Source organism: Pseudorca crassidens, chromosome 10 (genome assembly GCF_039906515.1).
Source record: "Pseudorca crassidens isolate mPseCra1 chromosome 10, mPseCra1.hap1, whole genome shotgun sequence".
In the NCBI taxonomy this organism is placed as follows: domain Eukaryota; kingdom Metazoa; phylum Chordata; class Mammalia; order Artiodactyla; family Delphinidae; genus Pseudorca; species Pseudorca crassidens.
Window position 1 is genome coordinate 27,334,848 of NC_090305.1, and position 16,349 is coordinate 27,351,196.

The window sequence follows — 16,349 nt, forward strand, 5'->3', positions numbered from 1 at the left end:
GTGGAGTCCAGTTTGGTCATGCTTTCTGATCCCTAACTACAGAGCTGGATAAGAAAGTGCAACAGTTAGATGTGAAAAAGCATGTGCTGCCTCTCCAAAGTCCAGAAGTGCTTAAAAACTGTGATGTATATAATTCGGAACAATAAATTACGTGCACAAAAGGAGTTTATCATAACATAAAATTAAAAAGGGACAATTTCATCACACAGTTACACTGCTCTTTTCCTTTTTTTTTGTCTTTTTTTTTTTTGGTTTTGTCCTTTTTTGTTTCATTTTTCATTTCCATTTTTGTTTTTTACGGAGGGTTGGGGGAGGGCAGAGATTTGGTCCACTGAAGATTAATCACCCTCAATGATATATATATTAGAAAAAATATCAGCAGCAAGACTCTCTGGAAATAGATTCTGTTTGATGTAGCTAGTCTGTCTTTTCTGTTTTGCCCTCTTTCACAGCAGCCTCTGAAGTTTTCCGCAGGGGGGCTTTCTCCGAGGTGCCATGGCCTTGGCCAGAATCCGCCGCTCCGCCATTTTTGTGAGTAGTGTGTTTTTCCAAGTAGTTTAGCATTTCACTGAGGACTGTTTGGAAAGTGCTTAGGGCTGCGCATATTGCTGGGGTCCCAAAGCCATGAGTGATCAAACTGGAAATGAGAAGCGGTAGGAAAAAGAGATGAGCAATTTGCAGTATGATACGGGGCAACAGATCCCCCCATTTAATCCAGAACAGTCCATTAAACAGGCATTTACTGTGATCCGAAACGGCGCCAAGCATTGGGGAAGGTAGACGCAAGTCAATGTATTGCTCTGAACAATAAGAAATTCAGGGACTATCTGGAAGAAAACGTCACTGATAGACTTGATAGGCACTAATTATTAGCAGCTCTGAGTGTTTAACGCACGACTTGACTCTGAGTCTCGATCTCATTAAGAAAGCCAGAAAATACAACTTTCTATTGTGTGGGAATCATCTCGTTTTTAAGAATGGCACGTATGCTTATATAAGCATATATCACCCGAGAAGAGATCAAAATTGGCTGAGTGTGCCTGGGGTTTAGCTGCTCCTCTAACTTCATTCTTCTCTTCTTCAAGGTTATGGAGTTCTATCTGGGCACAAGGCCATCCCGCTGGAGACAACATTCCCAAGCTTTCCTTGCCGCTAAGTTTAGACACAGAGCTAATCCTTCCACTATAGACCACAGCGGAAGTGATGTTTGCAATTCCCACCTGCTTAAAAGGAAAGGGTGTGCCTTCTATTTCCTCTCAAAATAGCTATGGAGCTGTGCAGCTGAGGACAAAACAAGACGGCAGGAACCTACTCACCTCCAGTCTCCTAAATGAGAGAAAAATAAAATTCTATCTAATGCAAGCCACTCTTTTTGGGGGTTTCCGCAGCTGACTAATTCATTAATAATCATAACTAGTGAGCCAGCATAGGGAGGGGTGGAGCAACTTCAGCGTCGGTAGCCCTTCCAACCACAACAAATAGCATCTCTAGCTGAACAAATACATAAGTGTAGATTCATTCTTTCTGTGAACAAAACCCACCCAGATGGTTCATTTGCGTCCATTGTTTCTGAAGTGACACTGCCAGGTTCTCCCCATAACTCATATCTTGTAAAATATAGAAAAACATGACTGACATATATCATGCATATATTATATCTATCTATAAATAGCATGGCATATATACTGTATATTCAATATATGAAGCCATTAATTGCTTACAAGCCCTAGGTTGTTCAGTTATTGTGATATTAGCAGTTTTTAAAATTAATTAATTAATTAATTTTTATTTATTTATTTTGGCTGCGTTGAGTCTTTGTTGCTGCGTGCGGGCTTTCTCTAGCTGTGGCAAGCAGGGGCTACTCTTTGTTGCGGTGCATGGGCTTCTCATTGTGGTGGCTTCTCTTGCTGTGGATCACGGGCTCTAGGCAAGCAGGCTTCAGTAGTTGTGGCACTTGGGTTCTAGGGGGAGTGGGCTCAGTAGTTGTGGCGCACAGGCTTAGTTGCTCCGCAGCATGTGGGATCTTCCCGGACCAGGGATCAAACCCGTGTTCCCTGCATTGGCAGGCAGATTCTTGACCACTGCGCCACCAGGAAAGTCCCAATAGCAGTTTTAAAATCAAATAGTACCATCCTTCACAATCTGTTAACTAGCTAATTATCCTTCTTAGGGTATGTAATCTTTTTTTTTTTTTTTTTGCGGTACGCAGGCCTCTCACTGTTGTGGCCTATCCCGTTGCGGAGCACAGGCTCCGGACACGCAGGCTCAGCGGCCATGGCTCACGGGCCCAGCCGCTCCGCGGCATGTGGGATCTTCCCGGACCGGGACATGAACCTGCGTCCCCTGCATTGGCAGGCAGACTCTCAACCATTGCGCCACCAGGGAAGCCCAGGGTATGTAATCTTTAGGGGCAAAAATTACAAGATCTTAAAATATTGCAGATGAGGGATTTAGGATCTCAGGCAGCCTATTGATATGCCTCAGTGGTGATAATAATAAGATTAGCACATGGAGTTGTTGCTCTGTTAATACACACATAAGACTCAAGACGATGTCAGACTTTTAGGAAGTGCTCCAATAAATGGTAGCTATTGTTGGCTGTGGAACGTTCACGCTGAGAGTAAACTTTTCTGCATGTCCTTTATATTTTATAGGTTGCCACCATCTTTCATCCAGACATTTTACAAAGCCTGCCCTATGCCTAAGTCATAATTAACATATGTTAAAAAGAAAAAAAGATTTCAGTCTCCAATTATTTAGAAAACAAGACTGGTCAATGTTTTGCCAACTAGGTATACCAAAGTTTGTAATATAAGGCATCATCATAGTTCAAGCGTATGCATACGTCACATTGCTGAGCAGGAAAACTGACTTCAGCTCTATTTCTCCAATGATATAAGTAGAGGGGAATCCAAATGTTTTAGGACTTAATCAGGGAGGAAGGACATAAATGGAATTAACTGAAGTGCTAGAAGAACTAATCATGGCGGCACTTGCAAAAAAGAACCAAATGAAGCCATCTATTAGTGTCTAGATGCTTGGCCCTGGGCAAAACCTGCCTCTTTTCTCTTGTTTTACTCCTGTTCAGGGCTCCTCGTACCATTAGATAATTTGTTTTTCCTCTCTATTGCCGTGTTCTCTCAGTTGTGACTCCCCTTTTCATCTAGGCTGAATATAGAGAATTTAGTTCCACTTGGGTAAACATTAAGGTTAATAGCCAATATTTGAGTCCTGACCACATGCCAGGCCCTGTTCTAACTGCTTTATTCTGTACCCCCTCACAAAATCCTGTCAACAACTGTAAGAAGTAAGTATTATTATTTCCATTTTACAGGTGAAGAAACTGATATCCAGAAATGTTAAATAATCTGCCTGAGAAATTCCGTACTGCCTCTGTGCTTATCTATGTTCCACTCAGGCTGTGGGTGCGTTTTACACCTTCTCTGTGAGAAATCGCATTCTGTTGGCAGTTTTAGCTCAGCTTCTCTAACTTAACTTTGTTCTATGGGCAGACTTGTAGACCTGGAAGATCATTCCTCCTCACTTTCCTGTCTAAGACCAGGGTTCTAAAAGGCCAGATACAAAGTAGATGTGTCTGTATAAATGTTTTACTTTTCCATGTTGAGAAGAGTGGTTGCCATAATGAAAAATTCTCAGGCTGGCATCCCTTCTTGACTGATGGCCTTCCTTACTTCTAAAATATGTACCTGGTCTTTAGTAAACTGCACTGTCACCTTTGCACTGGATTGAGACCTCCTTGCACAGAGTTCTTCACACTGCCTTCAACCTTGGGCACTGTGTGATTTGTGGGAAGTTATGTAGCCTTGTAAGACGACAACAGTCTGACGAAAACATCTGCAAGTTTCTTTCCAGCACTAAGCTTCAATTCACTGGTATAATGCTTAGGGCACACTTCTTAAAACCAAGGACATGACAGAAGGTTATAGATGTTGAAAAAGCACTTATCTCAACAGATAAGTCTCAAACTGTGAAACAGTCAACATAAGAAAAGTAAGGACTTGGGCTTCCCTGGTGGCGCAGTGGTTGAGAGTCCGCCTGCCGATGCAGGGGACACGGGTTCGTGCCCCGGTCCGGGAAGATCCCACGTGCCGCGGAGCGGCTGGGCCCGTGAGCCATGGCCGCTGAGCCTGCGCGTCCGGAGCCTGTGCTCCGCAACGGTAGAGACCACAACAGTGAGAGGCCCGCATACCGCAAAAAAAAAAAAAAAAAAAGTAAGGACTCGAAGTGTTATCATTCTGCATAAAAAAATTATGTAAATGTTGTTAATGTCCTTGATTTCACATTACCTGCACATCAAAATTATGCATGGAACACTACATAGGATGATGCTAAAAGCAAGGTATAGCCTCTGTTCTAGCAGTTTTCGGTAAGGTTTATGAATCTAAATAATTAATCTAATATTATATGAGAACAGCACAGAACAAAATGTGAAATCACAGAACGATTAAAAGAATTTCTGGGAACGTCATGTTTTTCTTTTAGCCCCAGCCCTTCCAGAAAAATAGGTATATATCTCATTCACAGTGACATACAAAAAGGAGAAAAGGGATAACGTAGAGTCTACAGAAAAATAAGAGAAAAACAGGAAGAAGATTTTCAGTCCTAGACAGAAAATAAACTAAGGTCATCTGTCTGTAAGGTAACACACTGTAGTCAAATCTCTAAAATCTTTGGCAAGGTCATTTTTTTGCCCTTAGAAAATATTTTTTAGCCACAGATTTAATCTTTAAGTTATATTTGGCATTTGCATCTATTTTCATCAGATTAATATCAGAGAGCATTTCACAAGTAAATATTACCTGGGCTAAACAGCAGCCATGATGGTTTGAAGTAGGTTGTCAAAATATGGAAGTCCTTCTAAATTTAACTTCATCTAAAAGTTTGTCCTCAAGTAGACAAGCCAGAGAGACAATCAGCATTGTTCTAGGTGTATCATCTTCATGCCACATTTAAAACATTTTGCTGAACAGTGGCAGACAATACAAATGTTGTATCAGATTTCTTAGTGTATTTGCATTTTCCAGCTCTCCTTCCTTCACCCTTTATAATCATATGTTCTATTATTTTATTTTTGAAAGGCTTATCTCTTCTCTATCCTCAAACCTACGATGGGCATTCCTGCTTGTGTACCTTTGTTTGTCCTCCCTCTTTTTTTTTTTTTCAGCCAATCTAAAAATCACTCAACCTTCAAAGTATCTTGGATGATACTGGAAAAAACAGAGTTAGTTTCCTGTTCCCTTGATTAAGATATTGAAAAAGATGTGCTCCTGCCAAAGGATAGAAACTTGCCAAAGTGATGAGAAAACTTAAATAGAATTCTGAGGAGAAAGGAGTAACATTCCCCACCAAAAGTGTAAAACTAGAGCCCAGAGAAGACAATGGGAAGAAAATAAGTGAGGGCAAGATCTCATCATCAAAGTGGGAGCTATATGCAGCCATGTCACTTAGAGCATAAGTGATCATCGAAGTATCCTAGATTTTAACATAAGTGGCAAATAAGATGTTATATGTATCTCCAACAATCTGTGGCTTGAGTTCTTACCATAAACTGGTAATCAAATGTAAGGGTCTTGGACTTCCCTGGTGGTGCAAAGGTTAAGAATCCGCCTGCCAATGCAGGGGACACGGGTTTGATCCCTGGTCTGGGAAGATCCCACATGCCATGGAGCAACTAAGCCCGTGCACCACAACTACTGAGCCCACGCACCCTAGAGCCCAAGTGCCACAACTACTGAGCCCGTGTGCTACAACTACTGAAGCCCGTGTGTCTGGAGCCCATGATCCACAACAAGAGAAGCCACCGCAGTGAGAAGCCGGCACACCGCATCAAAGAACAGCCCCCACTCGCCACAACTAGAGAAAAGCCCACGCGCAGCAACGAAGACCCAACACAGGCAAAAATAAAATATAAATAAATGAAATGAAATTTTAAAAGAAAGTTAGAGTCTAATCTTAAGAAAAGAAAAATACGAAGGGTTGTTACAAAATAAAACCAAACCACCAGGCAACAGCAACAACTAAAACAAACAGGACTGAGGTAGAGCGCTCCTATTGTCAACCTACACTCTACCTGACATCGTCTGCTGCCAGCATCTGGGCATTTATCATTTCCAGGAGGCAGCAGCCTTGAGGATGAAGAGGTGGGACTCCCGTGTATGGAATAATTGACTTAGCAAAGACTAAAGTTTCCTCGGTTTCATTCAGGAGACTCTGTTGCCCAGGCCTATAGGATTTAGTCTGAAGTTCTGTTCCAAGAATGAGGAAGAGGAACAATGCAGAGAGAGGCCTGGGGGAGAGAGTGCTACGTTAGCAAGTGAAAGATTCAATGGTAATTAAGAAACTTCGCTTTCTTTTCAAAGAGTTTAATCTTTAAAACTGGCAATGGTATTAATGGAACTGCAACTTTTTTTTTCAAGTATAGGAAACTCCTATTTCAGGATAAAGAAAACAGAGGCATGTGTTTCTGAAACACTTGAGTGGTTAGGTAACCTTTGAAAACTCATGGAAAATGGGGAGGAAGTAGTGAAATGGAACAGAGTAACGTGCCTTAATAATTAAAGCAGGAGAAAAGAGACAGATTTTAGAAATTCTAGGTTATTAAATTACATTTAATTAGTCCTTAACGAATTTCTTAAAATGGGATATATTAAAAAATCAGGTATACCGACTTTAAATTTACATACGATAATATTAGCCCTTTTAGGTATATAGTTCGTTGAATTTTGACAAACCCATACAGTTGTGTAATGACCACCATTACCCAAAACATTTTCTCGTGATCCCTTTCGGTCAATGCACTTTCCCCACCCCCAGATCTTGGGAATCAGTGTTCTAATTTCTATCTCTATAGTTTTTACTTTTTCCCCCGAATGTCGTATAAATTGAATCATGAAGTCTATAGACTTTTATGACGGTCTGTTTTCACTTTGCCTAATAATTTTGAGATTCATCCATGTTTTGGTGTTTATCAATAGATTATTTCTTTTTATTGCTGGTAGGTATTCCATTGAATGGGATTATTGCAATTTGTTCATGTAATGGGTTATTACTAATTTAAGGGCTAATATTTAAGAAATAGAAGTGATCGCTGAAATGCTGCATGGCTTCAGTAATAATTGAGTTAACAAGGGCTAAAGGGGCCTCAGTTTCCAGTGGAGTGCTGCAAGACTTTCCCATTAATCCCACTCTCCTCCCCATCTTAATTGACAACGTGATTGACAGCGTCATGGATTTGTAACTTAATGGCTGGTATTAAAACAGAGAGAAACATTCCTGCACTGGTTAGCAGAACCAAAGTGCTGAAATACCTTCACGTGGTAAAAAGCTTAGTTGGTGGGCTAAATCAATGATGTGAAATTTAGGAAAGATTAAGGAAAACATATCTGTTTGCAGTATGTTGAGAGAGGGAGAGAGTTGACTCAAGCAATTCTTAGGGAAAAGGCACACCAAATCAGTAAGTCTACACCATAAAGGGAGGATCAAAATGTGAGCTTCAGATCATAGCTAGTCAGGCTTAGAACTCCATTTACCTTGAACTATTCTCTCTCTGTCTAAGCAGATTCCAGCTCATTGATTTAATTTTCCTATTTCACCCTGAGGAGCAGGGTTCTGACAGACACCTGCTGAGAAAATCCAGACTGTTGAAGTTTACGCACCCGATGTTCTAGAAAATGTAACTTATATTTAACAGTCATCTTCTTAATTTTATTCGTGGTTTTAAAAACTCCTATTTTGCTAGACTTCCTAATTAACATTCTTCAGAGCATCTTTCTTCCACATAAACCATCTCTTCAAATTGCCTGTTTGCTGGATCCAGAGGTGAAGCTCTACTTTTGACTTTCCCCCTAAGTGTTAAAGTGTGTTCACATCTCAGCAGCTGGAGAGATACCACAGGGTAGAACCACCCTTTCTAGGGAGATGGTGTTTGTTTGAGTGTGCGTGCACATGTACATGTTGTTGACTTAACACTGTTTTTATTAACCTGGATACGTCCTATAGATATAGATTTTAACTTTTTAAAGGAAAATATACTGCAACAGTTCAAAATGTATTCTCTATCAGTGGGATTAAAAATGAAGAAATTGAGACAGAAATGAAACAGGAAATAGAGGATGGTAGAAAAGAGATTGCTATTTGAAAAAGAATAAATTATAATCCTTTCTCCTTTTTCCCTGTGTAATTTTGCTAATAAGGTGTTATTAACAACCCATCTTTAACTCCAGCAGTATTTATTTATTTATTTATTTATTTATTTATTTATTTATTTATTTATTTTTTGCGGTACGCAGGCCTCTCACTGTTGTGGCCTCTCCCGTTGCGGAGCACAGGCTCTGGACACGCAGGCCCAGCGGCCATGACTCACGGGCCCAGCTGCTCTGCAGCATGTGGGATCTTCCTGGACCGGGGCATGAACCCGTATCCCCTGCATCGGCAGGCGGACTCTCAACCACTGCGCCACCAGGGAAGCCCCTCTAACAGTATTTATACTTACAAACTATTTGACATTAATGATGAGGAATTATAATAGAAATTTCACAAACTCCCTGTGACCTCTGGCTAAATGAATTTCTTTTGCTTGTGGACAAGGCCTTACGTATTTATCTTTAGACTCTCCAAAGCTTCAGTGCTTACTTGGAATATAGGTTAATATAGGATTCTGAATGAACATATACCAGAGGAACAAGAGCTGCTTAACTTTCCTTAATCTAAGTAAATATGGTTTACATTTCACCAGCTCTCTTGTCCGCTAGAGACGTGGTACAAAGCTGTTTCCATATTGCTCTAATTGTCCTTTGGAAATGTTTTATCATTACTTTAATTGATTTGTCTAAACGAATTCAAATTAAACCACTCAGGCAATTTTCTAAAACATAGCCTAAAGCAAATTCCTATGGAATCTTCCCCTGAATTCTTCCTATCTTGGCAAGAGTTGGGCCTGGCACATGAAAAGATGCTCAACATTGCTAATTATTAGAGCAATTCAAATCAAAACAACAATGAGACATCACCCCACACCTGTCAGAATGGCTATCATCAAAAAGTCTGCAAATAACAAATGCTGGTGATGATGTGGAGAAAAGGAAACCCTTATACACTATTGATGGGAATGTAAATTGGTGGAAAACCATATGGAGGTTTCTCAAAAAACTAAAAATAGAGCTATCAGTATGATCCAGCAATTCCACTCCTGGGTATATATCCAGAAAAAAAAAAAATGAGAGCACTGGTGCAAAAAGATACATGTACCCCAATGTTCATAGCATCATTATTTATAATTGCCAACATATGGAAGCAACCCAACTGTCCATCAACAGACAAATGGACCAAGAAGATGTGGTATGTATTAGCCACACATACAAAATTAAAACCTCCCATTTGCAGCAATGTGGATGAACCTAGAGAATATCATGCTTAGTGAAATAAATTAGACAGAGAAAGACAAATACTGTATGAAATCACTTATATGTGGAATCTAAAAAATAATACAAACGGATGACTATAGCAAAACAGAAACAGACTCACAGATACAGAAAACAAACTAGTGGTTACCAGAGGGTACAGGGAAGGGGGGAGGGGCAAGTTAGGGTTATAGGATTAAGAGATAAAACTACTTTGTATAAAATAGATAAGCAACAAGGATATACTGTAGAGCACAGGGAATTACAGTCATTATCTTATAATAACATTTAATAAAGTATAATCTGTAAAAATACTGAATCACTGTGCTATACACGTGAAACTAATATAATATTGTTAGTCAACTGTACTTGAATTTAAAAAGAAGAGTTGGGCCTGGGCTCAAACACATCCTTTCCACCTACTAAGGGAACACTGATTTAACAGGATTAAAAGGAAAATAAAAGTCTCATTCCTATTTGCCACTGAGGACTGCCTCACTCAGTTGTGTCTGACAACTAAGGACGGATTCTTCTAGCTTTCTTTTGGGATACAAAAAGCTGGAAGTAGTAGATACTATTATACTACAAGCTAGAAGACTGAAAATCAAGAGAAAATACTCTACCATCATCATTTAGATAATTAAAGCAAAAGCTGATTTTTCTTTGTCAAATTTCAACTTTCTATCTGGAGAAGTTTTTGGTGTGTGTAAAGGTTGAAATAGTTTGGGCTATTGTTCCTATTATTTTGTTATGTTGCATCATTCCAGTGGGTGTTTGGTCTCACGTACCTTTGATTTTCCGAATAGCATAGAGATGCCACTGTTATCAACCTCAGTTCTGCTTTCCGGCCTCTGAGAGGCATGCAGGCAGCAAGATTTAAAGGGAAGACAAGCCTCCTTTTCCTTCTCTCCTGGATTATTCAGAGACTGCAGGTTTAGGTCCAACTGTAGCCTGAGGCTCAGTCTGTACTCCTCACTACTCTTTTAGGTGGCAGATGGAAAAATGCCTTCTTCCACTCATGAGAACAGCCATGAGGGCAGGAGGCTGGGAGACAGACCCTGGAGAACACCAGCAAAGGATTGTTGGGCTTCTCTGCAAAACCTTAGTTCTTTTCAGAACCATGAGGGGAAGATGCTTCATCTCTCTGAAGTGGCACAACTCCTGAATATAGGTCATGGGAAGAGACCTCCGCCTGAGGAAAGCAGCTGGGTCTTAAGCACCCAGAACTTGATGGCATCTATCCTTTCTAGCCAAACTGGTTGAGGAAGCAGAGAAAAAGGAAACTGACTGATTGCGCTTATTTCCTACATAAATTATATTATCCCCTAGCCCCCAGGGCTTTTAAAATGGAGTTTAATTGAGGTGCATAATTAAGGTATATGGTTCTCTGGTAGTGAGTAGCAACCCACTTGTTAGCAAGGCCTTGTCAGCACCCACAAATGTTCTATGGTTTCTTTAGCTGGTGGTTCTCAACCCTAGATACATGCAAGAATCACCCAGGGAGTTTATTTAAAAAAATGCCAACGTGCGGGTCCCACCCCGGAGATCCTGATTTAATTGGTTTGGGATGGGTCCAAAACATCAGTATTTTAGAAACAGTACTGAATAGTTTAAATGTAGCTAGGGAGTTAGGCATGTTCCCTTAGAGCCAAGAAATGACACCTAAATACCGGGTTGGCTAACCTCCCTGGGTAAAAGAGGAAGCTGAACTTTTCCAGCATTTCCCCCAAGAACTTCTGCAGAGCCTTAGTTCCATGGAATGTTAATAGGTATTCTGAGAAAAAAACAGTTTCTGTGATCAAGTTTTGGAGACAGGAAGCTAAGCATTCCTTCCACTCAAAAACAGTTTTGGGAGCTTATAATATGCCAACTGCGTTGGCGTACCTCTAGAGGAGTATGGTAGTCAGGGTTTCTTGAGCCCAAAAAAACACTTGACCATGACACACTTTCAAGGAGCAGCTCATGGGACTGTGAAACTCACTTTCGAGAAGTGCATTTATGACTGTCCTGAACCTCTGCCAGGTTGGGAGACGTGATTGCCTATCCATCACTCTAAGGTCACGTTTCTCCTGTTTTTCTCAGCCACTTACTCTGAGGTCCCAAAGGGATTGAGTCCTTGTGATTCCATTTTACTTCACTCCATCTCATTAGCAAAGGAAGCTAAGGGTATAATCATTGCACACACATTAGGAGAGACCAAAGTCAATCACATCCAAGTCAATTTTTTGAAGGTAAAGACATTTTTTTTGATATCTCCACCCTATTTTTTACATATGGAAATAGAGCTTTTGGGGATAAATTAACCATGTCCTTATATTTCTCCCTATCAGACAATTCGTATTTTCTTTGTAGAATAGGGGAAGGAAAATGCTAAGCTGAGGACTCGTGCTCTCTTAGATGAATTTAGTCAACTGTTGACTTCTGGGGAAATTTTTTTATTGAAGTAACCTTGGTTTATAACATTATGTAAGTTTCATGTGCACATAATATTTCTACTTCTGTATATACAACAGTGTGCTCACCACCAAATATATAGTTTCCATCAGCTGTTGACTTTTTTAAATGAACAAGTTGCTAAAACACATAGAGAGGAAGTGAGATCACATGGAAACACAGCATAAATGATTGACTGAGCAGTAAATGGAGAATGGAATAAAGAAGCTTAGAAGGAGCCTTCAAGATCATCCAGCTTAACTGTTGTCAATTTACAGATGAACCTGCAGAGGCCAGACTGGTAAATGTCTTCTCTAAATCCACACTTCCAGTCGGAAACCAAGAGGAGACTGAGCTAGACGCCCTGACATCCATTCTGAGTATTTCCCATGATTTCGTGCTGTCTCTCCCCCAACCCACAGATCAACAAAGATAGAAATTATTTAAATACAAATTTACCAAATTATTCACATGTAATTGTTAGGGGACAATGTTTGCAAATTTTTGTTAGAAACAGTTGCTTCTGGTTTCTCTTGTTTGAATTACCAGTCTCCTATGTGCTGAACCTAAAAATCCATTAAAATGTCATCAAATCACCTGCAATAGATGTTTTTATGTTCATATCGCCTGCAGCATTTGGTTTGGGGCCATGCACTTTGTGAAGGACAATAAATACTGGCAACTGATTTACACTTTAATTTCTTGCTTAACGTTACGTAAAGGTAAGTAATTTAATGTAGATTCATGCAAGAAGGGCATCATGGTCCCACTTACCTGCTAAGGAAGTGAAAACTGTTGCCTGTTTTTATAGTCTACATTTTTTTCTATTGAAAGTTTTACTTCAAGGGAAAGAGGTTTTTTTCTCTTATGTAAATACAGGCTGTCCTTTTTTATTTAAGTAGTGAATAAGACCACTTACAGGTATGTTTTTCTTTGAAGTGGAGAATGTAAGTGCATTTTTGGAGTCTAGGTTAAAGTTTTAAAGTTTAATTTCAGCCTTACATAAAGGAGCTTCAGTGTGGAAAACATAGGATTTTTTTTCCTTCACAATTCAGGCCTATTATTTCCAACATTCTTAAATAAAATGGTCTTCGAAGTCCCCTTGAACTGGCAGAACATCCTGAAGAGGTCAATAATTCTGTTTCTTAAATCTAAGCCTAGGTATGTAATTTATTTTACGATGTTTTCTTTTGGGATTAGAGATTTAATTGAAATTTCTTTATTTCTCTTCTGACACTAAAAATGCTTTCACAAGATTAATAAAATCCTCCACTCCTGGTTACCTTCCCCACCATTTTCCCATCCCAAGAAAATGAAAAAATAAAAACAAAAACCAAAAACTATACACATCTTAGGCTCCTTGGAGAAGACGTGTCCACATCTAAATAGAGACACACATACTATCTTCAGTGTGTTGTCAAGCACATAGCACTCAGAAGATTCTAGTTGAGTTGACTGGAATGCATGTCATACGTAGAACACAAAGAGAAGGGGGATGAACAGCCCAGGAAGAGAAAATTCAGAGAGACATGAGCGCTGCCTCTAGAAACTGGGAGGGAAACAGGATTAAACTGACTCTATAGGGCCCCCAAGGAGTGGGAATGTTAGGGAGACAGATCTTGGCCCAACGGAGGGAAGGCATTGCTAATAGAGTTGTCAGAGATAGAAGGGATGCCAAGGCACGAAAAGAGCGGGCTATCACTGGAAGTTATCGAGCCCGGGATGGGTGACAACTTGACAGGGATGTTGGAGGGAAGATTCAAATGTTGGAGGAGAGTGGGGAACTTAAGGGGCCTTCCAACACTGAGAATCAATGAGGAGAATTTAATCACCAGCAAACACAGACATCGGGGACAGCCTATGCATTTCTTATTTCCAAAGCGTTATGGGAGTTGTAGGAGGGTCTATTTCTAAGAAGATGTGATGTCAGTATACTTTGTGACTCAAATAGAAGAATTTAAGCACATTGAACATTTCACTTCCCCAGCCCATGGTCCAATGAAAACACCAAGGCCCTGGGAATGAACCAGAGGAGAATATATCCAAGACAAAACAGAGTTAGTATCGTATTCTACATTTAGTAACATATAGGTATTGGGCACATACTGTGTGCTAAGTACTGTGGATAGACAGAGGAAATCCTACAAGGACCTACTGTATAACACAGGGAACTATACTCAATATTTTGCAATAAGCTATAAGGGAAAAGAATCTGAAAAAAAAAAGATACATATGTATGTAAAACTGAATCACTGTGCTGTACACCTGAAACTGACACGGTATTGTAAATCAACTATATTTCAATAAAAAAATATTTACAGTAAAAAAAAAAGGGGGGGAATCCTTTCCCAATTATCCCAGGTAATTACCTGCACTCTACTTAACACTCTTATAATCTCTCTATGTTATATTTTAAGTCTTTGTATGTAACTGTCTTCCACTTCAGAAGTACTTAAAGATGGGACAATCCTTTGGCCATCTTTGTACCACCTGCCCTTCACACAGTAAAATACAAGAAACAGTAAAATATCATGCTCCCAAGGCGGGTGTTGAGAAAGAAAACAACCTCATTTTCCCAACAGGTTGTTTTCTCTGAACTGAGCATTAAAAATAGTCTAGCTTCCTCCCCTTACTTACGTTGTTCAACGTGCTTTTGCTTGACTTTAGATTCAAGGATATTAGGAGAACATAAGACACAAAGAAGGGCAAAGTTATTAAGATTTCTTGAGATCTCAAAGAAGGGAATTCCTAACATTTCAGAAAATTAGGGCTCTGGTTTCCTCTGAGCTGAGTCTGTTCTGTCCGTGAAGTCCCACGCCACCTTGGTCTAATTGTCATCACCATTCCGGGGAACTGTGTCTGTGGGGACTTCCGCAGATTTCAATCAATCGTCTTCCCCTTTCCAGTAGATGCTGTGGTGTCTGCTCTGGTCTCTAAAGCAATATACACTTTGGATGGTACTCAGTAAAGTATAAATAATGGATAAAACTGCCTCCTGTCATTTTGATAGAAACAAGCAGCTTTCCAGGCTGTGAGTCGATCACGAGAAGGGTCACTACTCTCCCCACAGTTTCCCAGAGCACCCTGATATGTCAGTTACCACAGAAAACTGGAAGTAGTTATCTGGGCTTTACAAGGCCAGATCATTCCCTAGCTCTACCTAGACATATTCAATCTGCTGAAAGTAAGCCATGGTTCTCCAGGTACCAAATCAGCCACCCTGGAAGATGTAATTCAAGTGGTTTGCACTGGGAAGGAGATTCTGACGAAATAAAATAGTAGCACAAGTTGATGCTACTAATCAGAGTCGTCTCTATGCTCATCCAGTCACACTCTCTCCTTACTTCTTTCCCAGACAGCACTCAGCAAAAACAGTGGAAAATCAGACTCTGCTAATGGACTGTTTTCAACATCAGATGTGATATGTTTCCTTTCTAACACATTTTTCTCTTGAGCTGATGCTTCTATCAAATTAAAGTTACCACCGTCAGTAGGAAATTATGAAAGAGACACCTTCCATGCTAACACATTGTTACCCAGCTTATTAGCAGGATAATAGATGTAGAATCTCTTTAATTCATTAGAGTATAAGACAGAACTTTACATAATTCTCAATGTCACTTTGAAAATGAATTAGAGGTTTCCCTGGTGGCGCAGTGGTTGAGAGTCCACCTGCGGATGCAGGGGACACGGGTTCGTGCCCTGGTCCGGGAAGATCCCACATGCCGCGGAGCGGCTAGGCCCGTGAGCCATGGCCGCTGAGCCTGCGCGTCCGGAGCCTGTGCTCCGCAACGGGAGAGGCCACAACACTGAGAGGCCCGCGTACCACAAAAAAAAAAAAAAAAAAAAAAGAATTAGAAATGTTTTTCTTCCAAGGGAAAAGAAGCTAATAGTCTTGGAATATCCTAGGACTGTGAGCTCTCTAGACTTAAAGCTGTCTAATTATCAGAATCAACTTCAGATTTTGCAAATTATACAGATGCCTGAGTCCAATCCTAGACTTGACCTATTGAATTAGATCTTTAAAAGTGTACTTCAGGCCTCAAGATTTTTTTTTTTGGCAACGCCATGCAGCTTGCAGGATCTTAGTCCCCCAACCAGGGATCGAACCCGTGTCCTCGGCAGTGAAATCACAGAATCCTAGCCACTGGACAGCCAGGGAATTCCCTTTTGTCTTCTTTTTTTGGCTTTTTTTTTGGCCTCAAGACTTTTAAAAAGCTCTAAGGGAAATTCCACTATGAACCCAGGTTTAAGAGCTACACTTCTAAAGTGTGAGGTATTTTTCCAAGGTCAGGCAACAAGCTGATTTTACAGTCCTATTAAGATATTTTATTGAGGCTACTTTTAATAAATACACAGTAAAAACCAAAAGAAACACACACTTAAATTCGGTTTACATCAGGAGACTTAAACTTGGATTTTAATTGGAAATGTCAACCATGTTTAAAACTTTTGTTTAAAAGAATATTGTTTAAGACATGCAAAAAAAATAAAGTT

General features: G+C 40.1%; 1 protein-coding gene across 1 annotated transcript in view; it reads right to left on the minus strand.

The window, feature by feature from the left end:
* Positions 1 to 16,349, minus strand: part of TFAP2D (transcription factor AP-2 delta) — a 55,573-nt gene continuing 39,224 nt past the window's right edge. The window contains exon 8 of the mRNA XM_067755822.1: positions 1 to 637. Coding sequence (XP_067611923.1) covers positions 418 to 637 — 220 coding nt within the window. The 3' untranslated portion in view covers positions 1 to 417. The remainder of the gene's footprint in view (positions 638 to 16,349) is intronic.